Source organism: Oryzias melastigma, linkage group LG6 (assembly GCF_002922805.2).
Source record: "Oryzias melastigma strain HK-1 linkage group LG6, ASM292280v2, whole genome shotgun sequence".
Classification (NCBI taxonomy): domain Eukaryota; kingdom Metazoa; phylum Chordata; class Actinopteri; order Beloniformes; family Adrianichthyidae; genus Oryzias; species Oryzias melastigma.
In genome coordinates this window covers 33,914,540-33,941,923 of record NC_050517.1, presented here as the reverse complement: position 1 = coordinate 33,941,923, position 27,384 = coordinate 33,914,540, and the positions used below count along the sequence as shown (strand labels likewise).

General features: G+C 39.1%; 1 protein-coding gene and 1 long non-coding RNA gene across 2 annotated transcripts in view; one reads left to right on the top strand and one right to left on the bottom strand.

The window, feature by feature from the left end:
* The window catches only part of LOC112152060 (neural-cadherin), a gene marked incomplete at its 5' end in the record, with an annotated part of 198,451 nt that overhangs the window by 156,113 nt on the left and 14,954 nt on the right, over positions 1 to 27,384 (top strand). Inside the window, 8 exon segments of the mRNA XM_024281306.1 lie at positions 1,254 to 1,468; positions 6,628 to 6,755; positions 6,858 to 6,985; positions 9,882 to 10,005; positions 13,270 to 13,453; positions 13,654 to 13,820; positions 19,738 to 20,002; positions 24,993 to 25,176. Of these exon segments, the coding sequence (XP_024137074.1) occupies positions 1,254 to 1,468; positions 6,628 to 6,755; positions 6,858 to 6,985; positions 9,882 to 10,005; positions 13,270 to 13,453; positions 13,654 to 13,820; positions 19,738 to 20,002; positions 24,993 to 25,176 (1,395 nt within the window).
* On the bottom strand, positions 18,866 to 24,998 carry LOC118598902. The gene is made up of 2 exons (XR_004948132.1): positions 24,901 to 24,998; positions 18,866 to 20,035 (listed from the first exon to the last, which is right to left on the bottom strand). It is a non-coding gene; the product is annotated as an uncharacterized LOC118598902 (long non-coding RNA).

Sequence of the window (27,384 nt, the reverse complement as noted above, 5' to 3'; positions counted from 1 at the left end):
TTTAACATTTAAGTGCAAAGGTCTCCGAGTGCCTTTTGCAGGAAGGCTTTTCATTCCATGCCAACACTAATGCCCAGATTAAATAAATATAGGCCAGAGAGATTATTTTAAATCTGCTCCCCTCCATGCATACAACTTATCAAAAATCTAACATAATGCCATTTACATAAATATGGAAGTTTCTACAGATCCAGCTTTTACTGATCTTTTTTTTTACGATGTTCTCTGTCATGAAAGACAAATACTCTCTGGTTTGTGCTTCACGTGAGAGGACAACAGCCATAAAAAAATTCAATTCTTGGTCCCGTCCTCTATTGATGGGCTTAACAGAAAACCTCAGACAGGAGCTAATCAAATATTGTCAGTCAGGAAGGCAGAAAACTGTCCGGATGGACACGGCTCTCCCGAGTCACATGAAAGAGATTGAGGTGGTGCGCATATGCATGCAGGACGGCTTCATCCCGCCCGAGCCGTCCTCGCCGCTGCATATAGATCAGTATTCCTGACATGTGTTGCCCCTTCACACAGTAAACATTGATGGAAGAAACAGCCCCTTACAGCATTGATACACAGAGCTTTCTCCAGGCGCTGCATGAGAATAGATGGCTTTGACATTATCAGCCGCCGCCGCCTGTCTCACACGCCTGCAGTGGAGAGGACAGGATGAGATCTGCTCAATGCCTGCCACCCCCCCCCCCAATGAAAAGCCTATTTTCCATCGCTGCATGTCCCTCTTTCATTACGACAATTTTCTTAACGATTATTAAGAATTTTTATTACATAAACAGGCTCCGAAAAGTGGTGAATGACTTCTAATTTCCAGTTTGTGCGAGAGCAGTGATCTGCAGCACTAAAGCACTAAATCAAAGTAGATAAGTACAAGAGGAGGCAATCTAGCAGAGTGTGTAATACCTTAAGATTGAGGGGGGGGGCAGTGAAAATAAGTCCAGGAAATCAGACGTAGTTCAACACATCCAAAAGTGAGAGAAATTGATTTAATTATCTCCTGACAAAGGGAACGTGATACGCCTCGCATGAGCGGTGGAGTCCAGACGCTGTGATAGATAAAGAATAGACTGCAGTAATGTTGTGTTCACTGCTAATTGATTTAATACGGAGCTGAACGGTCCGGATCTAACTCACCCCGTGATAAAACGTCTGCAGACGACACCAAGATTTATCAGAGCTTGAAATGGAATGAAAGATTTTGGGGTTTTTTTTCCTTAATTTTTTCCCCTCAATCTGAGCTACAGGTGCTACTGCCCCCCACAGCTCGAGGGGCCCAGCTGTCAGCAGACGAGGCTTGGTTTCCACGGCAACGGCTACGCCTGGTTTCCTCCCATAAGGCCGTGCTTTGATAGCCATCTTTCACTGGAGTTTATGACGGAGGAAGATGACGGGCTGCTCCTGTACGCCGGCCCGCTGGCCACGCTCCTGCCGGGGGACGGCGAGGACTACATGGCGATAGGTAAAGGGGGCGGGGGGTAATTAGAAGTTTAGCAGAGGGACCTGCAGGCTGGAAGCCTCCAGACTTCATTTGTGTTTTTAATTACTAAGTGAAAGCTAATCAGCTGCAAATATGAGGACGGTTTTGTTTCACGGTGATGATGAGACACACGGACAGACGCTGAAGGCCGTTTGACACGCCGACACAAACGAAGGTTTGGAAACAAACTAAAGACACACATTTACCCCCCAAAAATACTGAATTTACATTTCTAACATTTGGATTTATATAAATAATAAAGAAAAAGTCCCATCGACTTCATCACCCTTTGTAAAAACACAAAGTCTGACCAAGTGTTTTTATCTACACTGCAAAAAGTCTGCTTTAAAAAACAAGAAAAATATGTACAAAAATAAGGTTAAAATTGCTTAAAATAAGACAAATTATCCAACATAAGAAAATGTGTCTTGTCGAGACTTTTCAAAACAAGTTAAAACATCGAACCTCCTAGGAACTACACATATCAGAACATTTTACGAATATCAAGCTCATTTTGACTATAATTTCTAAGATGAATTTTCTCAAAATGATTTTCTCATGAAGATTTTGCTCATAATGTTATCTTGACATTCTGCTAACCACTAGGATCTGTTTCTAGAAACCACCCAAATAAACTAAAAACAAAAGTTCTTTTCTATTCTTTAAAAAAGAGTAAACAGTCAGCACTATTCTTTTCTCACTCTGCAAGATAATTTACTTGAAATTCATGAATTAAGTCAAAACTTCTGCATTGATCTTGGCCATACAAATGTCTTGAATGAAGGTAATGTTACTGTTGTAACTATGCAGATTCTAGTTTAGAGTGTTTTTTTTACTCATAAAAGGTAATAAATACTTAGTAACAAGCTTTAATATCTTATGGAGATATTTAAGAACCAAAACTTTTAAAATAAGGGACATTATCTAGCATAAAATCTACTGTGAGAATCATTATAACATTAAAAAAAATAAGCATGTATATTCTTGTTTTAACAGGCAGGCGGTTGGTTCCAATTGCAGCAGGTTTATTAACACAGCTTAAAGCATGGGAACATCAGGGAGGAAACTAGAGAAGTCAGGATCCTGGTGAGAGTCGGGGATGGAGGGAAGCAAACAGAGACGGGATGAAACCGGGTCAGGAAATCAGAAGATCGTGTCCAGATAGAAACGCTCGGTAATGCGGGCAGGGTGACACAAACAATACATTGCACAGGGTCAGGCTCTGTGCAGTGCTTAAAGGGTAACCAAACATGGAAGTTGGAGGCTGAAATGTGAAAATCCAGTCAGAGGGGCGGGGCTTAGAGGCTGGACTGTTATCATTACTGGAGCTGCAGATCATGAAAGTATTAAAAAAACAGCAGGACAGAAACTTTACGAATCACATTTAGTGCTGTTTATGCACAATTAATTAATCGTGACCTGTAATAAATTAATCAGGTTTAATCACAATTGTTTTAACCTAATAATTGCTGTGAAAAGCCTCATTTTGAGGTATTTTAATTAAGTTTGTGACAAAATAAAACTGAAAAGGTGGTATTTTTAAGGTTTTTATTTTTATTTTAAAAGACTTTACTGTGACACTACCCAAAGTTTGTTTTTTTTTCAAATCTTGAACAAATAACAAAATAGAAAACTAAATTAAAAAACATTAGATCCAGAATCTCTAATTTGCCACATAAAAAAGCAGTAGCATCACTTTTTTGAGCAATCCAAAAGTATTGAATACTGAGAAAAAGCACAAAAGGAAGAGAAAAAAGAAATAAAACACTGGAGGAATTCAACTATTTAGACGTTTGACTTTTTTTTTTTTGATAAATGTTTGCTTCATCATATGGACAAAAATAAGCACTAAGATGTAAACTTTCTCTCTAAAATGATTCTTTTTAACTTCTAATGACAATCACGGTTCTCAAAAAGATAGATAGATAGATATATACTTTATTAATCCTTACGGAAATTATGTCATTGTCCTTGCTCCATACATCTCACCACACAGTTAAATTAAAAACCAAACCCATAATGGAATAAAATAGATAGAAATCAACAAAACAGTTAAAATGTAACTTTAAAAGTTCATAATTAAAAAAAAGTGAAATACATAAAAGCTATAGTAAAAACATCATAAAAAAGGAGCTAAAGCGTGCTGAAGCTGTTACCATGACAACGCACCACTATATTAAACAATCTGTTTTTGTAAAAAATAAATAAAAAATAAGCTAAAAAATATAACAAAACAGATATTCAAATAATTTATTTAAAATCCATATTTTTCTTGAATGATCACGATGTGAGCATCTAGAAGCATTTTAAACTCAAAAAAATGTATCTAATTAATTAATCGCAATTAACGCAACAATTTGAGGGCCCTAATAATTTATCTTAAAAAGTGTAACTATAATCTTTAAATTATTATAGTGTAGATATAATGATAGTTTGACTGTTTTACCACTTAAAATAGGTTATATTTGGGAGGAAAAGAAGTGTACAAATACAGAATTTAAAAATATAACAGTCGCTTATGAGCAATAAATGCTTATTTCAAAACGTGTCTCCAATATCTACGTCAATACTCCTAAATTTAGTGTTTATAAATTGTTTTTAAAGAGCTCGACATCACAACTTATTGTAAGAAATCATACCAAGACGTTTATTCTGCTTCATATTTTTCACTTTTAATAGAAAAGTATCTTGTATTTTTTTACTTGTCTTTTATCCAGTGTGGAATATTATTTTTATCAAAGTCCAAACTACAAAAGTGTCAAACAAACACGATCATTTTCTCCAGCAGCAGAAACTTTGTCCTTTTTAGTGTTTCTGTTTGATTTCCCTCCCTTGGATTACGATTCGTCGTCTCCTCAGAGCTCTTTAAGTCCCGACACCTTCTTACGTTCAGACCAACATCTGGACTTCAGGCTTTTGCTCTTAAATCTTTCTTTCCATCTGTGGTAGATTTGTTTGTGATCCGGCGGCGTGACCCGGATTGAGCAGTAAATATCTGCAGGGGTTATTTTAGGGCTTAACTTGGTTTATGTTGATGGATGATGTTATGATGTTAGCTTGTTCACCCCAAAAGATTTCAAAAAATCAAATCTTTGCATTAATACGAAGTTAATCTTATGGTTTCCACCATCTGTGATCGTCTCTGTGGAGCCAAATCGGGTCAAGAAGATTTGAAACCCGAATAAAACGACTCCAAAGATTCAAGCTAAATATGTAGATGTTAGGCTAAAGAATTTACTGTGTCTGAAACGTTTTGCAGTTCTAATATCATCTTAATTATTTTCAGCTTCAAAATTTCTGTTTTTTAAATTTCAAAACTCAAAATTTCTAGTTTAAAACTTTTTTTTCCACTTTCAACTCTTTTTTTCGGTTTTGAGTGTGAAAGTTACACATTTTAAACTTTCGGCGTGTTGGGGCGGGGCTAACATGAAGGACCAATTGAAATCCATGAGGTGTGGTAACCTCAATCCTGATGCATTCACTGACAGAGGGGTCACTCAGTCCAGTTTTCATATACAGTCAAGGGTCAAAGCTGAGGTTTGACCTTTTCTGTTTGATAACAGAACGTACGTTCTTCCTCTGTGTCTAGTTATTTATCAGGGACAGTAAAGTGAACCATCAGGGACAAACAATACTACTGATGTTTGACCCTCTTTTTAAAAAAAGTATTTAATAAAGGTCACAGATTTAAATAAACGGATATTTCACATGACTATGTAGATATTTCTAGATACTTTATTCCCCAGATTCTGATTTGTTCAAGTTCTCTGTCAGGATCCACAGTTTTCAGACGTGTGTTTATTGTTTGTTTAAATACTGTTTATTTTCTACTTTTTCTATATAAATAATTCATAAAGATGCGTCTTTTCTACTTTCTTTTCTCGTAAATTATAGGTTAAAATACTTCTTTTATCTGCAGTGACAAAAACATAAGCTTATTATTCTACATTTTTCCAGATGTTTTAGATTAATAATTAGGGACGGGAATTGATAAAAAAAAACTAATTAATCGCAAATCTGGAAAAAAGTAATCGCCATTGATTTTTTTTTTTTTTTTAGTTACAGTATTTGCCAACCACTTATTATCTGCATGAATCACAATATGAAATCACACACAAAAGAGCCTACAGTCTAAAATTCAGTTTTATTCTACTTTTGAATTTCTGTATTTTGAATTTGAAACACTACCTGTTTGCTTATTTAGTATCATTTAATCAGCACAACCTCTCCAATGTGTAAATACCTTTATTTAGTCATTTTTCCATGTTGTTTTCACACACTAGACATAAAATCATACAAAAACTGAAAATTCCATCAGGAAAAATGGGATTAATTTTGTTGTTAATGTTTAACAAACTGTTTTTAAAACATAGAATGAAAGTTTTAGGTGTAATCTTATAAAATCAACAAGCAAAAAAAATGTCAACAAAATAATCAAGAAGTTTTTGAATGATATACTAAAAATCCTGGCTAAAGTCCCACCAGGCAGCCCCGAAAAATAAGAGTTTCTCACTGCTGTCTGTTTGACATTTTTCCTGGAATTCTTTTTTTTTCAGATTTTTCTTTTTTCTCATAAATTCTCTTCATTTTGTTTGTGAAAAATAATGAAACATTTGTTTGGAAGAAGTTTTATCCAGCTGGATTTCAGTTCTGCTCGACTGGAATCTACCCAGGTGGGGGCGTGTCTGTCCATTCTGAACAGCTCGCCTCCCGTGACGTCGGTGGGCGGGTCTTTCACGGTGAAGACAATGCTGGTGCTTGTTATTGTGGAAAATTCATGTTGGTCCCCATCCCAAAATAACATAATGGTCGCATTGGTCAAATCTTCTTTGGATTTCTCATAGCAGACAGCTCTTTTTGGCTCCGCCCCCCATAGCGGCTGCTCAGCATTTCAGCCGTCAGACTGACGCTCATCTTAGTATTTATTAAAATAAAAGATCGCTTTTGTCCAAAAACTATAAATAAATGCCATATTATCTCTTTAATTTAATAACATTTAAATCACAGAATGTAAAAAAATTTAATTTTAGACTGAGTTTTATTACTCTGATCTCACAACTGCACATGAGGGCGTTAATACATATTAACAAATTAACTTTGTTGTATTGATAATAATCTTCCCTCTGATGTGTTTCTCCTAGAGCTCATCGGTGGAACTCCAAGCCTTAAAGTCAACCATGGCTCTGGGACTCTGGTGCTGCAGTTGATCAATAACGTTGGAGTGGCCGACCGACGCTGGCACCGCCTCGACGTGAGGAGCAACGGCAAAGTGAGCCGCCGTCCTACAGATGGGGTCCATGCAGGTCGCAGCACCTGCAGAAGGATTCTGGCATTCAACGGTGCTGACTTCTCTCCTCCTCCTGGCTTAAAGGAAGTGCGCTTCACTCTGGATCGATGCTCCAGTGCCATCGTCATGGAAACTGAAGGCGTGGACTCCTGGGCAATGACAGAGGACCGCTCATCCTGTGAAATCCGGGGTGTCACTCCCAACAGGGACAAGTAAGTTGAATACAGAGACTCTTCTAAAATCTAGAGACAATTACTGCAGGTCTGAATCCTGTGTTAAATACTAGACTGTATTTTCAATTATTGTGGTTGGAGCCGACAGATGAATCGATGTGGTTACATTTGTTTTAGAGGTAAATAAGAGTCAGAGTTTGAATTTCTCCAGAGTCTATTTTTTTACTGTAGCAGCAGAGAACTAATTTATCCCGGTTTGTTCTGTTCTCTGCCTTTAAACATTTTAATGGATGTGTGGCCCCCGGGGGACATTGACTGCTCTCCAGTCCCAATACGAGAGCTCAGCATCATCAGTCATGGCAGCTGAAAAACAGAAGATCTGATTCTGAACAAACGTTTAGGTTCACTTGACCCTTCATCCCTCTGGTGGTGACCTTTAAGTTCCAGTATCTGACTGCATTTTCCTTTAAAGGAAGTAAATAGTTTCCTTTTTTCCAGTCTAAGTTTATTTTCTTTATCCTCCTTTCTGCTTATTTCTGTTCCTAAACAAACTAAAAATCCAGTTTCACTATAAAAACATTTGGATGGAGCTTCATTCTGACTTTTACCTTCAGAGGAGAATTATCGCCGCATGCATCCTGGTTTAAAGAGGAGAAATGACAGAGGTGTCGCTGCAAATCACTTTGTGTTTTGATTGTTGCAGACAAATGTAGTTTACCCATCATGCCTCGTTTGAGGAAATACAAATAAGGTGTCACATTTATTTTCTGAAAGTGGAGAAAGAGATGACAGTTTCTGCCGTAACGAAAGCACGAAGCTCTGAATTTCAGTGTTGTTTGCACACGTGTGTGCGTGTGTGTAGGTGTGTGTCTGTGCATGCAGGTGTATGTGTTGAGTATAGATGCACACATGTCCATGTCTACATGTCTGTTGTTGAATAAAATTTACCTTTAATTTAATGAATAGTTAATACACTTAAAAATTATAGCAATAAATGTTTTCTGGTCTCTATGAGTTTTAGAGTCTAATAGCTGACATGAAAAAAGATTACATGCATGTGTGAGTCTGCTCTAGTGTGTGAGAACACATGTGTAAGTTAGTATTTATAACATTGTGGGGACAGTGGTGTGGTTTCACAGTCACGGGATGGGGACCAGTTTCAAAGTGGGGACCAAAAACCTGGTTCACATAAATGTATGTGTCCGAACACCTGTGTATATTTATGTGTGCGTAATTCTTGATTTGTGCGCAAGTTAGGATTTGTGTGTGTGTGTAATTCTTGATTTTTAACTAATAAAATACATTATGTGCATAGGTACAAATATTAAAAAGTAAAAAAAAATACAAAATACAATATACACATGCACAAATTAAAATTATAACAGCTTGAAACTAATTACACACGTAAATCTTTAAAAATTACACACAAAACCTCAGTTACGCAGAAATCTGAGGTAAGACTGTTTTCACATCTCACAGATTCATCTGTAAATGGTGCGTTTAAACACTACTAGAATGCTGGGTCATCAGGGTTTTCTTATCAGCCATTTTGAACTTTGATTGTGAAAAATATCGGTTAAACTTGACATTGTCCCACTTTCTTAAACAGATATACCTGATAATTGATGTAAAAAAGTCTGAACAAGTGTTTTAATAATAAAAGTATTTTCCAGAATGTATTGCCTCCTCTGCAGCCTTTCCCCTGACCGCGCCTCAGACACAATCTCTGTCTCAAGCGCTGGTCACAGTCCCGGGCCGTTGCTACCTGCAATCGCTGCGTTTGCCGACCAGAACTTTGTGCATTGACTGTATAAAGGGCAGGCGGGAGGGTGTTCTGGGCTGGTCTCTCCGTGGAGCTTCGATTGCTTAATGAGGCCCTTCTAAACACCCATAGGGCGGAGAGGCTTGATCAGCCCACTGGCCCTACCATCTGCAGGTGTTTAGAACGGTCCGGCGCCGCCTGCTGTCCCCGTGACTGTGACCAGCGCTTGGGACAGAACCCCGTGTTGGAGGCGCTGTCAGGGGAAAGGCTGGAGAGGAGGCGATCAGATCCGAGAAATATTTTTATTTTTAAAGGGATAAGTGTTTTAAAATTGCTTGTTTAGACTTTCATATTTTAATTATCAGGCATATCTGTTTGAGAAAGTGGGAAAATGTCAAGTTTTACCAAATAATATTCACAATATTAGCTTAAAACGGCTGATAAGAAAACTTTGATGACCCAGCAGTCTAGTAGTTTTAAACACATCATTTACGGACGAATTGTGAGAAGTGAAAATAGTCTCACCACAGATTCATGCGTAACTTAGGATTTGTGCATAATTTTTAAAAATGTGCATGTCTTATTGGTTTTATTCTGTTGTAATTTTAACTTGTGCATGTGTAAATTGTATTTTTATGAATTTTGTAATTTTGTACTTATGCACAAAATGTATTATATGAGTTAAAAATCAAGAATTACGCACACACAAATCCTAAGTTATACACAAATCAGGAATTATGCTCACATTAATCAGGGTGATTCTTATTTCTTTCCATATGTGTAAGTTGGTATTTATACCATTGTGGGGACAGTGGTCTAGTTACACAGTCACAGAATGGGGACCAGTTTTAGAATGGGGACTAAAAACATGGTCCACATAAATGTTCACGTGTGTGTATTTCCTTACACGTGTGTAAGTTGGTGTTTATACCATTATGGGGACAGTGGTCTGGTTTCACAGTCACAGAATGGGGACGAGTTTCAGAGTAAGGACCAAAAACCTGATCCACATAAATGTCTGCGTATGTGTGTGTCTTTGAGTCTCTGTGTACGCCTGTTAGTGTCTGCATGTGTTGTCTGCAGACTGAGTGTTTATCCTGAGAGCTGTGTTCTGAATTGTAACCTGGAGATCTTCCATTGTGTCTGTTTTGAGGCTGTTTCTTTTCTTCACAGGTACCTGAATGGAAGTCACGTGCTGCAGCTCGGCGGAGTCAACGAGAACATCTCCTATGAATACCCACAGCTGCAGTTCAAGCACTTTAATGGATGTATAAGGAACCTGCTTGTGGACAGCAAGGTATAGAGGAGAGTTGATATTTGTTCCCTTTTATTTTTCATCCGTTTCGTTGGCAGGCCTCACAGGTGATGGAGGACGCCTCTTTAATAAGAATGTAAATTTGACCTCAAGGGTTCACAGGGAAGCTGATGAATGCTGATGTTCTTCACTCATCGCTTTTCCTTCTGGTCAGGTCCAGTCTTTGTACGTGTTATTATTGGATGTTTGCAGGGTTGGAAGGCTTTCATTGTTTGGGTTCATTTGCCCCTTTCATCTCTGCAAATGCAAACTAACTTGTTGGAAGCAATCTAACGATGAAACATCTGCATCCTTACTGAAGTGTTTGGAGGCAAAAACACATCCTACATGTTCCGCATTTAAATGTTCTCCTCGCCAAGCAAGTATGTTCGATTTTACCTCCAATCTTCACGCTGCATCATACATAAATTCCATGTGCTTGTAAGTAAAAGAGGCAGGTGATGGCGGGAAAAACACAAAAAAAACGCATCAAGTTCTGCTGAATAAAGCAAATGCCTCAACATACATCACACACATCAGCAGAACTGAACCTGCAAGAACCAGTTCCCAAACATCCACACATTAAATAACCACACGCCTGAGAAAGCAGGACTCATTTACATTTTATTTCAGCATGAAGTTGTAAAGAATCACAGGCGGCGATTTTCTTCCAGAAACACAACAGGAACAGAAACAGCATCTAGTTCTTCTGAAAGAACCTCATGAAAAGTGGAACTTCTTCAGATCTGAGGCTTTACGAAACACAAATTTAAAATCAAACTTCAAAGTAAATAAACAAAAGGTTAAATGCTGAAGCAATTCCGTTTAAAAAAGCATTTTTCTACATATTTATGTCATTTTGGTCTGAACTATTGTCAAAAAGACTGGTGTGAAGACCAGGTCAACTGGAAGTTTCATCCACGTTTGGAGAAAAGTGCTGCATGGAAATGCTTGTTTGCGGCTTGCGACCGGCTCGCCGTGGAGAAATCGTGTCAACCATGAAGTCGGCTGTAAAGGAAATGTAAATGAGTTGAATGTGGGGGGGGGGTCTAACAGGTGAAAGCTGGCTGGGATTGGATTATGCAACAGGATGGTAATCCTGAAAATATGAGCAGTTCTGTGATTATTGTGATGGGAGGAGAGCTGTCCAAAAAAAAAGAAACATTTTAACCAATCTGAAACTTCACAGTTTTAAAAACTGAATCTGTGAAATTGACAAAAAAGATTACTCAAAAGTACATCTCTGGTATTTTTATTTATGGCTGAATATTTGTGCTTTAAATGTTGATGCTGATTTATGTTGTGTTTTGTCTGCTGTTGAATTTGTACATTTTGGGATTCCTAATGTTTTCAGATGACTAAGATATTACCGTGAGGTATAAAAGTATTCAGTCAGCCACCAATTGTGCAAGTTCCTCCACTTTAAAAGATGAGAGAGTTCTGTAATTTTCATCATAGTTTTACCTCAACTATGAGAGACAAAATAAGAAAACAAAATCTAGAAAAATCACATTGTCTGATTTTTAATTAATTTATTTGGTGGAAAATAAGTAACAAAAGTTAATCTAAATACTTTGTTCTATACTCTTTGTTGGCAATGACAGCAGTCAGATGTTTTCTGTAAGTCTTCACAAGATTTTCATAAATTGTTGCTGGTATTTTGGTCCATTCCTCCATGCAGATCTCCTCTAGAGCAATGATGTTTTGTGGGCAACACGGACTTTCAACTCCCTCCAAAGATTTTTTAAGGAGTTCAGATCTGGAGACTGGCTAGTCCACTCCAGGACCTTGAAATGCTTCTTATGAAGCCACTCCTTCTTTACCCGGGCCGTGTGTTTGGGTTCATGCTGAAATGCATAGCGGCGTAGCGTGTTACTGATGGTGGTCTTTGTTACTTTGGTAAACAGGTCATTTACTAGTTCCCCCGTGGGGTTCTGGGATTGTTGATCACCGTTCTTGTGATCATTTTGACCCCACAGGATGAGATCTTGCGCTGAGTACCAGATGGAGGGAGATCATCGGTGGTCTTTTATGTCTTACATGATCTAATAGTTGTTGATTCCTTCACACCAAGCTGCTCACCTAATACAGATTCAGTCTTCTCAGCCCGCTGCAGGTCAACAATCTTGTTTCTGGTGTCCTTAGACTGCTCTTTGGTCTTGGCCAGGTGTCTGCAACCTGCGGCTCCAGATCCACATGTGGCTCTTTGATCTCTCCATGGTGGCTCTTTCACCAAACATAAAATAAGTCATGAAGACTGCTAACCCAAACATGTCAACCGTCAGCAGCTCCTGCTAATGGCTGCCTAACTAAAACTACCTAAAGAAAACAAATAAACAAAGCCGACAAATTAAGACTACCAAGATCCAACCCGAACTAAAATAACAAAACCTGCTAAGACTGCTGAGGACAAAGAGGGGAAAAAGAACAAAAAATAGACAAATAAATAAATAAAAATAGCAATTTTTAAAGTAATGATTACTTAATTTGCATTCATTTAATTTAGATGAGTTAAGTGTATAAATTGATGGCTGAGGTGCAGATAGATGATAAACTATGTAGGATTTTACATCCCTGTTGAACTGAAAATGTCTCGCTTGCCCAACGCTATATCCAGCTTTTGTTCATGCCAAGAAAATAGACATAATTCATATTTATTATTTTTTTAAAAAGAAGGTCATGAATACAAATACAAATTTCTCATACTATACGGCTTCTTCTTCTAGGAATTGATAGAAAATGACCCAAATGGTTCTTTAACTGTTAAAGGTCACTGACCCCTGGTCTGGGCCATAGTTCAGTTTGGAATCTGACTGTTTGAGGTTGTGGACAGGTGTCTTATATATAGATATGAGTTCAAACAGGGGTCATTACTACAGGTAACGAGTGGAGGACCGAGGATCCTCAGGTCTGTGAGAGCTGGTGATCAAATACTTGTTTTCTACCACCTTAATTTACCAAAAAATTCTTTAAAATCAGACAATGTGATTTTCTGGATTTTTTTATTTTGTCTCTTGTAGTTGAGGTATACCTATGATGAAAATGACAAGTGGGAGAACTTGCATATTTGGTGGCTGACATGCTAGACCTCTTATGATTCATAGTTGATTTCTTTGAAACTTTTAGATTATATATAACGTCTTTGGCAAAACTGTTCAAAGTTTCTTACGTCCTAAGATTCCTTTCAGCAGTTCTCTGGAACCCGAGGGACAGAGGAATCGTCTCCGTATTTTCTGGTTCTCATTTCGCTCCCCTGTTTCCATCCAGCTGTATGACCTTGGTTCCCCCGCTGAATCCTCCAACGCTCTGCCGGGCTGCAGTCTTATTGATGACCACTGCACCAACGTGGGGCAGCTTCCCCCCTGTGGGAAGAGGGGCCGCTGTCACGGGGAGTGGGGCTCTTTCAGCTGCCTTTGTGAAAAAGGCTTTTCGGGCCCACGGTGTGATCAAGGTAAGCATGTGGAGCTGCTTCTAAATGAGGCTTTTAGGCAGCTCAGGTCTGAAGCAAGTGAGCAAACTGAACCAGAGCCTAGCTGGGGAGGGAAGATGACCCCGCTTTTCAGAAAGCTGCTTGCCCTCGCTCTGGTTTCTGTTGTTTCCTGTTTGACAGCAGCTTTATTTGAATAAGCTTTGTGTTTTTTGATTGACAAGCGGCTCCAGAGTTTTCCTTCGATGGTCGGAGTCACGTTCAGGTCCAGCTCTTCTGGTCCCCCCCTGCAAGGCAGACTTTGGTGCAGATTGGAGTTCGGACGCGTGCCGCCAGCGGCGTCATCCTCAGCCTGATGTCCCAGGAGCAAAGCGAGTACATATGTTTGGAGGTGAGTCTTCGCTCCTGCCTCCACCTTGACAGCTGGGATCGTGTTGTTTTTGAGCTTTTAAATGAAGATTAGGCCTCAGGAATGATTCCCGCAGATGCTTGTCAAGCTGAGAGTGAGTAATATCAGGGTTGGAGACATATGGGTGGATAATGAGGGGGCTGCTGACTGACATATGAATGTTCTTTAGAGTGTTTTTTAGACTATTATTCACGGGAATCTTTCAAAATGGCCTTCCTCCGTGTTTCTGGTTATTGTTGAAAGCAGCTTGACGGTGACTGTGGTGATGACTCGAGGTCAAAGATCAAATTCTCACCCAGTAATTTGGGTTAAGAGCAGAATATTACACTATTACACTTCCAGACTGAAGCACATTTGAAAATAAAAGTAAAGAATTCACTTTAAATGTTTTCCGCACAATCGAGCATAAATGAGATGTTCTGACTTTGCACTTCAAATGCATTCGGTCTGTTTACAAGAACTTATGTCCTCTTGATTTAATATTGATGAATTTTTATTTGAATGTAATATCTTATAGCAGATATTACCTGACTTCTGAACTCGATCATCTGTTTCAAAACATCATTACTGAGCACGCTCAGAATGTCGAGAAAAAAATTTGAGACAAGCTCGCAATATTTTAAGCTGAAAGGGTAACCAAACTTTGAGTCAACTTTTTTTGGCTGTTGACCTCTATAAGTGGGGCTTTAAAAGTCCTGTCTGTTGGTCATCGACACATTTGGACTAATTAAAATAAACTTGTTTAATCCCTGTAAATATAGTCAAAAACTCCCTGTGTGTTGCCCCCTACATGTTGAACCAATGTATTGCAGTTGAGCTTTGTGATTGGTCAACTGGTGTAAGTCCCAGAAGTTCCGCATCATCATGCTCAGCAACTCTAGCATATAAGCCCCGCCCATCTTTGATTCTGTTACTGTTACTCAGTAAGTGAGAATGGAATCGGCCTCCAACTGTCCTGTTTGGTTACTCTTTATATGATGAAACTTGGAATGTCCAAAATTTAAATGATGGAATTTAGAATATCAGAAGTTTAAAAGATGGAATTTGGAATGTCTGACAATTAAATGATACAGCTCGGAATATTCCTCGGTAGCTTCATAACCATCCAAGATGGTGATTTAAAAACCATCTTGCATATTTTTATACAAAACCATGGAGTGTTTTTGGATACTTAAAAACTTAGGATTTACCAAACCACAAGAATTAGCTGCAGCCGCGTCTGAGGAACTCCATCCATCATCTATTCCACCACGACCACAAAAACACAAGGTCAAGTGAAGAATCTCAACTCTGCTTTCAAATACAGACATAGAACATGTTCCTAAATCTTTGAAGAGATTTATCAAAGAATTATAACTCCCTTTAAATATTAACCAATTGGGTAAAATAAAAGAGAAAAAATACCCTCCCCCATCATAGAAAGCCTAACTGTGAATGTTGAGATTATCTAACAGTTTCTACCTGCAAAGAAAAAAAAATATAAACTTAAATTTGGTATTGAACATTTCTTTGAGCTTAATTCTTGTGGTTTTCTTGTTCAAATAAAGATTCTGCTTCTCGTTGGTGGAACACGTCGAGTTCAAGACAGAACCGCGGTCCTCTTGGACTGAGATTGAACACTTTTGGTTTGGACTCTCAGGTGGTAGAAGAACAGCCGAGGAGTCTCAGGCCCCAAACCAAAAACATCCAACTCATCTTTGTTGATTATAATTTCTGTAATCCACTTTACTTCAACCACAACAAATCAAGATAATCTAATTCAGTCCGGATAATTCCAATAATCCAGATTAATTCAAATGTTTGCTAATGGCCTACGTAGGTAACCAACAGATTACACTGAAGAGCTTTCCCTGTAATCCTGTACTGGTGACAGTAGAGAGGAAAATGATAAATGGAAGATTATGAAGAAACCTCCATCAGAACTGGAGTCGTGAAGGTCACCATCTGCTGTGACTGGTTAGAGTCTGAGAGGACAGGAAGGAGACAAAACACACAAACACTGGAACGTCTGGTAGAAGACAAGAGATTCAAGATGGTGACTGCAGCAAGAAAACATGTTTATGGATAAGAAAATGATCAACAGAGGAAAAAGTGCACATTATCGTCTGCTGGGGGGAAATGGGGTGAACCTGAGAACTGCAGGTGGTCTGCAGGAAATACCAGACCGCTCTAAGAAAGACGACGGTACTCACTAATGGTACGTCCATTTAAATGGTGTTTCTTAATGTGGCAGCACGACTCTCACAGGAACTATAAGACACACCTGCACTTCCCTTAAGATTCAAACGCTATCGTCTATGACCCTCCACTAAGGAGAGAAATAGACTTAGCTGATTTGTGTGCGTGATTCTTGATCTGTTACTCATACAATGCTTTTTGTACATATGCAATTGCGTTTTCACATGTACAAAATTTGTAAAATACAATTTACACACGCACAACTTAAATTTCTAACAGACTGAAACTAACTACACACACATCTTTAAAAATGATGCACAAATCACCTGAAACACACACACAACCGCATATACACACAAATCTGGTGCAAGACTCCGGTTCCATCGTGGCTCCGGTTTCCCTGCCTTTGCCACAGAGCTTTTCGGAAGCACTGGTTCCCAGTGACAGTGATAGCAGGCCATGGTAGGTTTGGAAAAAGACCTGGCACTGGCTGCCTGAGCCCAAAACTGGGCGTAGAGCTGATCGACTCATCCCTCCATCTCTGCAACACCCCTATGGTGTTAAATTTATGCCAAAAGTCTCCCACAAGCGTATATCAAACTCGACGTAAGTACTAAACGTTGCAGAGACACAAGGAGTGTCCACGCCTTCTCCTCCATTCCTGTTCAGTAGTGAAATCTCTTTTCTCCCTGCTGGTGAAACCTCTTCTCCGTCCTGGTGAAACCTCTTCTCCGCGCTTTGAAACCGTTTCTCCGCGGTTGTGAAACCTCTTATCCGCACTGGTGAAATCTCTTCTCCATTCCTGTGAAACCTCTTCTTCGCACTGGGGAAACTCCTTCTCCATTCTTGTGAATTCTCTTCTCCTTGTTGGTGAAAGCTCTTCTCCGCGCTCCTGAAACCTCACCTTGCGCCACCTGTCATCGCCATGACTGGGAACCAATACTTGTTGAAGAGCTCCATGGTTCAGGGCCTGGCAGGGAAAGCGCCTTCACCACAGCTTGAGAATAGAGAAACCTTAGTGTTCAGTATTTTAAAAACACATATTTTGACTTTTTCATTTTCATTATCAGAACATTTCTGTTTAAGAAAGTAACAGTATTTTAATCTTTTTTGTATTTTATAATATTTAAATATATGAATACACAATTGCAAGTACAGAAAGTTATGCACAAAATGTATCATACGAGTTAGGAATCAAGAATTTCTCACACACAAAGCAGATGAGTCTACTTTCTCGCCATACTCAACAGACCCGGACAACCCAAAAACCTGCATGAAACTAAGGCTTCAGGATGGTGTGGAAACTACCCAGATATCTTGTACTGGGAGATGTGTACATCCTCAACCACATTCATGTTGCACAATCCTCTCAAGCAAAGAGTCAAGTCTGCTTCCTGCTCCCAAACCACCAACAGCATGTCTCCTCAGCCTGACACACTCCTGAGAGTTTTTCCGAGCCGCGTTTCCTGTCAACCCGTTTTGTCTCATCCGCTGACAGCCCTGCTGGGAAGAAGCTTCTGAATGTAAATGTCGGCGGAAGGACTGTCACTCACAGGTCACCTGCTGGCTCTGCTCTCGTGGATCCCACATCTCTGGTCCTTGTTTGAAAAGATCTGGCCTCTGCGCCGCTGCCTGTTGTGTGTCACACAGCATTGTTTAATGTGTCAGCTCTTGTTCGTCGGGATTCTTTTTTGATGCATGCGGTAAAAGCTGTGTTGTCCTGCTCCGCTGCTGCAGTCCCGCAGTGGCAGAGGAAGCAGAATGCTGTGAAGCTTCTCTCTGAGGGACTGAACTGGTGAGCTGTGTAAAGCTTCTGATGTCTGTCTGCAGTTAGCGCGCTGAAACATCTCAGCCTCGTTGTTCCAAAGCTCACAGGAAGAGTTTGCTGACAAGCTCTAATTTAAGGAGCTGCCTCGTTTCTGCGGGTCTGTCCGGTGTAGAGTTTCCACTTGGGCTGGGTTGATAAAATTGATTAATCAGTTTGAGTCAATTTAACAGATCAATAATCAATTCATAAAAAATATCAAGCCAAAGTCTGTGACTGTGTGCTGTGTTTGTCCCAATCCGAATTCTTCCCTTCCCCTTCATTTAGCCCTCCAAACGGAGAATTATAAAAAAAAGTGTCTCATATTTCGGATGTCACTTTTGGCAATAACATCACCAATAATCACCAGTTCGCTAGCTTTAGCTAGGAGCTTCCAGGACTTGAATATTATGGAGAGATTATAGACTCACTCCGATTTGTGGTTGCATAGTCCTTGATTTGTGCATAAATAAGGATTTGTGCGTGTGTAATTTAGTATTTGTGAATAACTTTGGATTTGTGCGTACATATTTCATGATTTGTGTGAATAAATTTGGATTTATTCTAGCCAAATTCATGATTTGTGCGAATAAGTTTGAATTTTTGCATAAATAATTCTCGATTTGTGCGTATAAATTTGGATTTGTGTGAATAAATTTGGATCTGTGGTTAGAAAATTCTTGATTTGTGCGTAACTTTGGATTTGTGCATACATATTTCTTGATTTTTGCATAAATTTGGATTTGTGAATGCGTATTTCTCGATTTGTAATTCATAAAACACATTTTGTCGATAAGTACAAAAATTATGAAATTCTAAAAATTAAAAATACACAAATTAAATGACAAAAGCCTAAGACTGAATCCACATTTGTTTGGGTCTTCTTTTCTAATGTGCAACACTTTCCCGCTGCAGTTGAGGTCTGCGTCGGATTAGTTGAATCTTGCCATGATACCATGACAACAAGCCGCATCACGTATCAAATATTCCAATTTTTGTGAAAAAGCGATCTCAAAAAGAGATAACAAGAATAAAGTAGCAAATATTGATTGAATATTTATTTATTTTGTATATGATTATGGTATAAGTGGGAGGATACCCTTTGAAGTGTACATTGTGAGACATTAACGCACTTCGTGGAGGTTCAGGCCTCTGTTACTTAACGTGAAGGCTAACAAAGGCCGGCTGGGTGTGAACAACAGACACTTCTCCTAGAAGTGTTGTTTCTCCTCCTGTGAGGAGGTTTTCATCGGGGGGGGGGGTTGGCAGGGATGCAGTAGACTTATTGTCAAAGACCAGCGACCTCTAAAGAGAGCAGGATGAGTCAATAAGGAGAGCAAAGTCAGCTTTTGCTTTGTTCTAGCGTCTCGTGTGGACGTCTGTCCGGCGGGGGAGGCGTCTGCTCAGCGATCGTTAACGCGGCCCCGGCTGAATGTGAATTATCTAGAGCCACTGTTTCCAATTAAGCTCGGACATGAACAAGCTGCAGTTATGGAAGCCGGCTCTGCTTCAGTCTATTGTGTTCGCTCATCCTTAACCACTGCAGATAATTGTTGTTTCATGTTCTCCTTCCTTTCGGGATGACTCAGCGTGCACGCGCTCATGAGGGAGGATCATTTGACATCAAAATGCTGAATTCATTATTTCCCTCCTGGACTTTCTGGGACTTTTTCCTACCAGGTTTGTCTAAATTGCACAGCTGACTCCGCCCCTTCCCCTCTGGGAGTTACCTGCTCTTCAGTCGTTTGGGTCAATAATGAAAATAAAACCTGCCGAGCCTCATTTGACCGTTTTACCTTCACAAAGACAGTGAAGCCTCAAATGAAGATCCACGGTGGTGTTTTACAGCAGCTGGAGACCCGAGTTCCCAAAACGTTCAGAATCCTTCTGAGTCCGATTCCTCCTCTGCTGTCTCAGGTTGTGTGGGGGCTGCTGGCGGTTTTCTACAACCTGGGCGACGGAGACTACAACATCACGCTGCCCCACCTCCGCCTGAACGACGGGGAGTGGCACCAGGTGGAGCTGGATCGCTTCGGGCGGGAGCTCACGCTCCGGCTGGACGGAGGCGGGGGGCAACAAGAGGTCACGACCGCTCCGGGACAGAGTCAGGAGATCCTGGTTGACCCCACCGTGGTGATGCTCGGAAACTCCTTCCCCTCGGGACACAACCGCAGCTTCCTCGGTAGGTGGGGGTTTTATACTCCTGGGGAGGGAACTGGCAAGAACAAACCAGAAAAGAACATTTTCACACGACGTATTTATTCATTACACTAAAAACTCCAAAGTTTGGTGGTTTTTAATTCAAATCTGAAGTTCCTGGGTTATTTTAACTCAGAAAAAAATTAAAAAATCAGAAATTAAACAAAAATTGAGTTAACATAAAATGATTAAACTATCTTCAGATGTAGATAGACTCAGCTTATATCACGATAAACGATAACTATCATTTATACAGTCGTGCCTTTATTCTTGGCCCCACCCCAGCCACGCTCTTAAGCCCGCCTCTTAAGCCCGCCCCTTTGGAAGGGCTAAAATGGATACAGGAAATGGGGGCTCTTAATTTTCCATCCTGAAGTGAATCTGTCCTCAGATCTTCATGTTTATTCTTTTATGTTGTGTCAAAAGTTTATTTTTAAATTTTAGTCATAAAAATACAATTTATTGTATTTATGTTAATATTTAAATATGTCGGAAAATAGCTGCTGTAAATTAAGTCTATTAAAAAAAGTTTTTTTTTTTTTTTTTAATGCAATAAATACAACGATGACTCTTGTACATTTTGGATCATAATATATTGTTTATAAGTGCGACTGTTTTTTTTTAATAAATTATTTGAGCTTCAAAGCTGCTAATGATGCAGAAATACAAATATGATCACATCTATGATGATTATGATCATGTTTTCTAATTTAAAGATGAACAACATCTGTAAGGAACCTTGATGGTTGATGGCAGTTAATAAGTATTTGTCTTTATCTTCATGTAGGTTTTACATTTAATAGAAGTTTTTCAGTTCCGTTAGATTCTGAATTTTTTGAGCTTTGTTTTTTTTTTTCTAATATTTTTTACCATTGAATTTTTTCTGAATTTTTTTGGACTTTTGAATTTTTTCTCTGAATTTTTTTATCTTTTTCCAATTGTTTTTTTACCATTGAATTTTTGTTCTGAATTTTTTGGGACTTTGACATTTTTTTCTGAATTTCTTTTAACCTTTGTTTTTTTTTTCTGACATTTTTTTAACCTCTGATTTTTCTGAATTTTATTAACCTTTCATGTTTTCAAAAAAAATTGTAACCTTTGATTTTTTTTTTTCGAATTTTTTTTAACATTAGAATTTTTTTTCTGATTTTTTTTTTTAACATTTACAATTTTTCACTTCAAATTTTCTCATGTCAAATTTCTGGACCTTTGAAATTTTATGTCTTGAAATTAAAAACATTTAAATATTTAAGATAGAAAATATTTTTCAGGGCATAAAATTTTGCTGAAAATTTTTAAAAGCAAGATTAAAAAAATCAGAAAAAAAATACAAAAGTTGAAAAAATTAAGGAAAACAAATTGGAACTGAAGAACTTTCATAAAATTTCCCTCTTGACCAGAATTCTGACGTATTTATAAATACATCAGAAAATTTGTTAAAAGTTAAAACTGAATTCAAATCTAAACATGAGTCGTTTTTTGGGTGAAATATAGACTGTAAATCAAAACAGCAGCAAAAAAGTCTAAAAAAATGTATTTGATTAATTAACAACAAACTTAAAAGTACCTTATTACCAGTAAAAATTGTATAATTTTCTTTGAAAAAAAATATTGACTTAATGATATTTTTCTTCTCCCGTTAACCCTAAAAACTCTACAGATTTGTTTCACATTCATTTCCTATTTTTTCCTTTTGCCCCTAAACCAAAAGTAAACTTTATTTCTCCCATTGTCTGATTCAAAGGTGTAACTCAAAAGGTTTTTCATATTACAGACTAAACTTATTGGCCTCATTAGGTCTGCATGCATTCAAATCTGCTGACTGAACAGAAGAAACTCGTCTTTTCGGCATTATGACAGAAACGTTTGAGCTTCATCAAACATGTTTCATTGCTTCCACTAAAGCTCCGCCCCTTCCTCCGTCTTTGTCAGAATCACATCTGCACGCCGTCTCCATGTTTGAACTCGGAGGAGGACGTTGTGGTTTTCTGTTTGAATTCCTCTCTGAGGACTTCAGAGATGGTTTCCTCAGTAAGACGGATCCTGTTTGAACAGATGCATGCTGGTCGCGTGGTGACCGCCAGCTGCTTGGTGACCTTTTGGCCCCGGGCTTCTCATGGTTTTATCAGGTAGCTGAAGAGCGTTTTGCCTTTGGGGCGCCTCAGGTGCTCGGAGATGGTGCTGGCTCCGCCCTCTCATCTGCATTTGGACAGCATCTGTTCTCACGTTTGTGAGGAAAGCTCCAGCATGGCGGACGGACGACGGCGCCTTTTGGAGTCCGACCCGTCATGAATGTTCGTCTCCTCAACAAATCCTCCGTTTCTTCTAAATTAATGACACTTTTATCTTCTACTGGCTTTGATATTTCAGAGCAAGTTTGTGGAAGAGTTTAAATGAAATAAAGGCTGAAACTTTGCATGATAAGAACAAGGAGTGGGTGGATGAAGTGTTGGACGAGCCAAAAGAAAACTGATAAATGAAAGAACAGGCCGTGTTTACTCGGAGGAGAGCGGCTCACAGTCGGACGTGATGATCGTCTTCACCCGCGAACATGTTTCTGTTTGACAATCTGTGTGAAGAGAAAATACACTCACCCCGATTTGTGTGTGCGTAACTCTGGATCTGTGAGTAACTTTACATTTGTAAGTGCGTAGTCTTGATTTGTGTATAAATTTGGATTTGTGCGTGTAATTTATGATTTGTGCATGCATAATTCTTAATTTGTGTGAAAATATCTGGATTTGAGAGTGTGTATTTCTTGATTTGTGTGAATAAATTTGGATTTGTGCGAATAAATTTAGTTTTGTGCGTACTTAATCCTTGATTTGTGTAAATAAATTTGGATTTGTGCGTGCGTAATTCATGACTAAATGACTAAATTTGGATTTGTGCACATAAATTTGGATTTGCGTGAACATAATCCTCAATTTGTGCTCATAAATTTGGATTCGTGTGTGTAATTCTTGATTTGTGCTCATAAATTTGGATGTGTGAATGCGTGCTTCATGATTTGTAATTCATAAAACAAATTTCTCATAAGTCCAAAAATTATGAAATTCAAAAAATAAAAAAATACAATTTACACATGCACAAATTAAAATGACAACAGCCTGAAACTAAATTTCGCACAAATCTCTAAGAACAATGCACAAGTCATTTGTTACGCTCACACAAAACCCCATTTACCCACAAATCTGATGTGAGATTCTCTTTAGGTCTCTGAGGTCGAAGATTTATCTGTAGGTGATGCGTTTAAATGCTGCTAGAACGCTGGGTCGTCTGAGTTTTCTTATCAGCTGCTTTGATTGTGAATATTATCTGGTGAAACTTGACATTTTCACACTTTTTAAACAAATATGCCCAATAAAATAATATAAACAAGTCTAAATAAATGTTTTTGAAACTCTTATCCCTTTAAAAAAAAAACAAAAGTATTTTTCAGGACTGATTGTACGTTTTCTCTGCGCCTCCAACAACATGTCTTCCCGACCTCTGTCACCAGTCACTGGGTTAGCAGGCGGCGCCGGACCCTAAACAGCTGTAGATCGGAGCGGGCCGAACCGCTGATCAACACCCCCCACCCCCCCCCACCCCTGCTCTGCGGTTGTATAGAAAGGCTTCACATTCCTGCTTGAAATCGCTACATTCTCAGACCAGAACTCTCTGCTCTGGTGTCACCACGGAGCAGCAAACCACAATGATCGTAGCGTGAGCCCAACACTACGACAAAAACTAATAACACAACAACAAGAGCTAAACACAACAACAAAAGCTAACAAAACAGTGACAACAGTCAAACAGGACGACAAGAAAACTAATAAAACAACTAATAAAACAACGGTAAAAGCTGAAACACAACAACGTTAGGTAACAACACAACGACAATAGCTAATAACACGACAATAAAAACTGAAACACAAAGACAAAAGGTAACAACACAACGACAAAAGTCAAAACAGGACAACAAAAGCTAACAAGACAACGACAAAAACGAGAAACACAGCGACAAAAGCTAATAACACGATGACAAAAACGAGAAACACAGCGACAAAAGCTAATAACACGATGACAAAAACGAGAAACACAGCGACAAAAGCTGACAACACGACGACAAAAGCCAAAACGCAACAAAAAATTCCAACAACACAACAACAAAAGCTAAAAACACAATGACGAAAGCTGAAACATGATGACAAAGGCTGAAACACGACACCAAAAGCCGAAACACAAGAACAAAAGCTAACAACACGATTACAAAAACTGAAACACGACAAAAGCTGACAACGTGACAGCAAAAGCCAACAACACAATGACAAAAGCTAAAAGCGAAACAATACAAGCTAGAAACACAACAGCAAAAGCTCAAAATACATTGACAAAAGCTGACACACGATGATAAAAACTAACAACAAAAGTCCCTGTTTAGAAGATGACACTTTTTCAGAGAATAACTAAAAATATATTTTATTGTTGTATATCGTAATATATGTCGTTATTGTGATGTAAAATAATTTATATTGTGACATACAATATTTTTCCATATTGCTCAGCACGTTGTGCATGTGTAAGTTGTATTTTTTAAAATGTCATAGTTTTTGTACTTATTCACAACATGTACTGTATGAGTTACAAATCAAGAATTACACACAAATCGAGTCTATTTCCCCATAAATCTGCTCTAAACTGGTTCCACACCTCAGTTTATCGCAGAGATCCACCGACACTCATATGTATTCACTCGATGTGTTCGCACTCGTGAAACTAACCGGCAGAAATCTGCAGAAAAAAGGGAAACTCCTGCATGACAGCTGCGCCTGAGGCTGTTTGTGTGTTCACTTTGCGTTGGACCACAGGTTTGTCGGCGCATTCATGTCTACGCACCTGAGTTATTACGCCGCCTTTGTGTGAACATGCGTCTATGAAAGCGTTTGCCCCAGGACTAGAGTCTCCTCTTCCTCTCTCTCCTCCTCCAGGTTGCCTGCGAGACGTGAGGCTGAACGGCCACCCCCTCCCTCTGGACATGGAGAAGCCATCAAAGGGACTTCAGGTGGTTTCCTCGCAGGGCGTCTCCGTGGGCTGCTCGTCCGACGCCTGTCGGAAGCAGCACTGCGCTGCTCCCCTGATCTGCGTGGATCTGTGGAGACACCAGGAGTGCAGGTGCAGCAAACAGACCCAACACCCCGGCAAACATCTAAAGAGCGGGCGCCGTGCGCCGACACGCTCCGCACATATTTGCACAGAACGCTTTAACAAACCACTAAAGCCACACATTTTAATAAACATTACAAGAATAAAAGCTTCAGTCATTTAAGAGCTGTGAGTCAAAACATGGAAAATGTCACCAGAAGACGCCGCCGCTTTTGATAAATGAAAGGAATTCATTAAAACTCACACAGCGCAAGAAAATTAAGATAAACAGCAAAGACGGAAGGAGCTCCACACGAGGCCGTGAGTGAAGTCTCTGCCGACTGATAGAAGGAGAATCGTTCGGGTTTGTTGGCCTGAAAACTCCACTTCTGCCACATTGTTGGCAGCTCGGCTTTGGCCACCGAGGACGGTGGATCCTGGACCTTTGCTTCCTCTTATAGTCTGGCGTTCTGCCGGCGCCATCGGGGGGACGCGCTCCAAGCACATTCTAATGAACCCAGTCAAGGAGAGCTCGTGTGGAGTGTGCGGCGTCTGCTCGAGAGCCTCCAACAAAGACGAGCCGGCGCCAGGAAACCATCTCCTGCCAACGGGAGACGTTTCCAGACTCCACCAGCAACACTCTGGTTTTTGATGCAACTTGTGAAGAGATTCAGTCAAAAATGACATAAGAGATATTTCATTATTTAATCATCCTTTCTGACTAAGTTTGTTTTTTTAATTTAGCAGAAAAGGACAACAAGAAAGTAAAGAACCGTATTTAGTGTCAACAGTTTCCTGTAATCTCTTGATTTTTTTGATTTTTTATTTTATTTCCTCAGAAAACAGAAACATTAAAACAAAACATCTTATGAAAAAAAATGTATTTTTTACTCGCATACATTCAACAAAAAGCAAAACGAGCGTTTACAAATATGTGTTCACAATAACCTGCAGTAAATAAACATCAAAAACAGTTGAAAGTAACATCAAATATTAAATAATTTATTTTTTGTGCCACTACAGTAATGAAATAAAAATCATTAGTTGTATTTTTGTAGTTATTCTTCTTTGATACATTCTTTGATTTGTTTAAGCCTTTATTAGTTGACACAACATAATTCCAATAGAATCTGAAGAGGAAAAGTGGTGCACCAAGTTTTAGTTTGATTTTCTTTATTTTAATTTTATTAATACAAATTTTCATTTTCTATACAAAGCTACAATTGAAAGCAGTTCATTTTATAGCTACAGTTAAAGTATTAACCTGCAGGTTAAACATAAATGACTGTAATCTGAGCTGAACCAAAATCTAGAAACTTAAATGGATTTTCTTCCTTTGGTTCATAATTCAACTTAAAATCAACAATGTGAAGAATTCTTCTTGTCAGCTTAGTTGCTTTTATTTGCTGCAGAGACATTTTTAGAGAAGAAAAAAAATCATAAAAGAAGAAGAAAAAAAAGAGTTTGATTCCCTGCAAACACAATAGAGGCTCCCACAGCTGGAATCCTGAGACCAACAAAGAAATTTCCTTCCCGACTTCCTAACAGAACTGGACTCAGGCTGAGCGGGTTCTGGAACCGACCCGCTGGATCGCTGAAAGAAAACCAGACAGAACTCGTCTGTCTGTGATGAATGGAAGGTTCTAAATAGCTGGATGGATGTGAACGACAAAAGTCAACAACACAAAGACAAAAGCCAACAACACAACAACAAAAGCCAACAACACAACGACAAAAGCCAAAACACAACGACAAAAGCCAACAACACAATGACAAAAGCCAACAACACAACGACAAAAGCCAACAAAACAATTACAAAAGCTGAAACACAACGACAAAAGTCCACAGGAGTCAAACAGCGATAAATCTTCCTATCAACCCTTCACTGTCACCTCTGGAGGTTGTAACTCTCATATATAAGTTTCTGCTCCTGAATAAACTTTTGAAAACATCTTCAGCAGCTCATGCAGTTTATTAACACAAAACTCACCTGGCCACGCCCCCTTTTCCATCCATGTGGGACAGAAAACACATTTTGGTCAGCAAAAGTTCCTCCAGACTCTGCAGAGGTGAAGGTCATCCCCGTATGTCTGCTGAAATAATCGCCTAAAACGTGACGAGTGTCCGCCCTGCCGGCCGCTCCTCTAGTCCCTGCAGGTCCTCCAAGTCCTCTGCTGCAAACTGAAGATGCCAAACCAGCGGGGACTTGGACATCCATATTCTGTGACTGCAGCACCG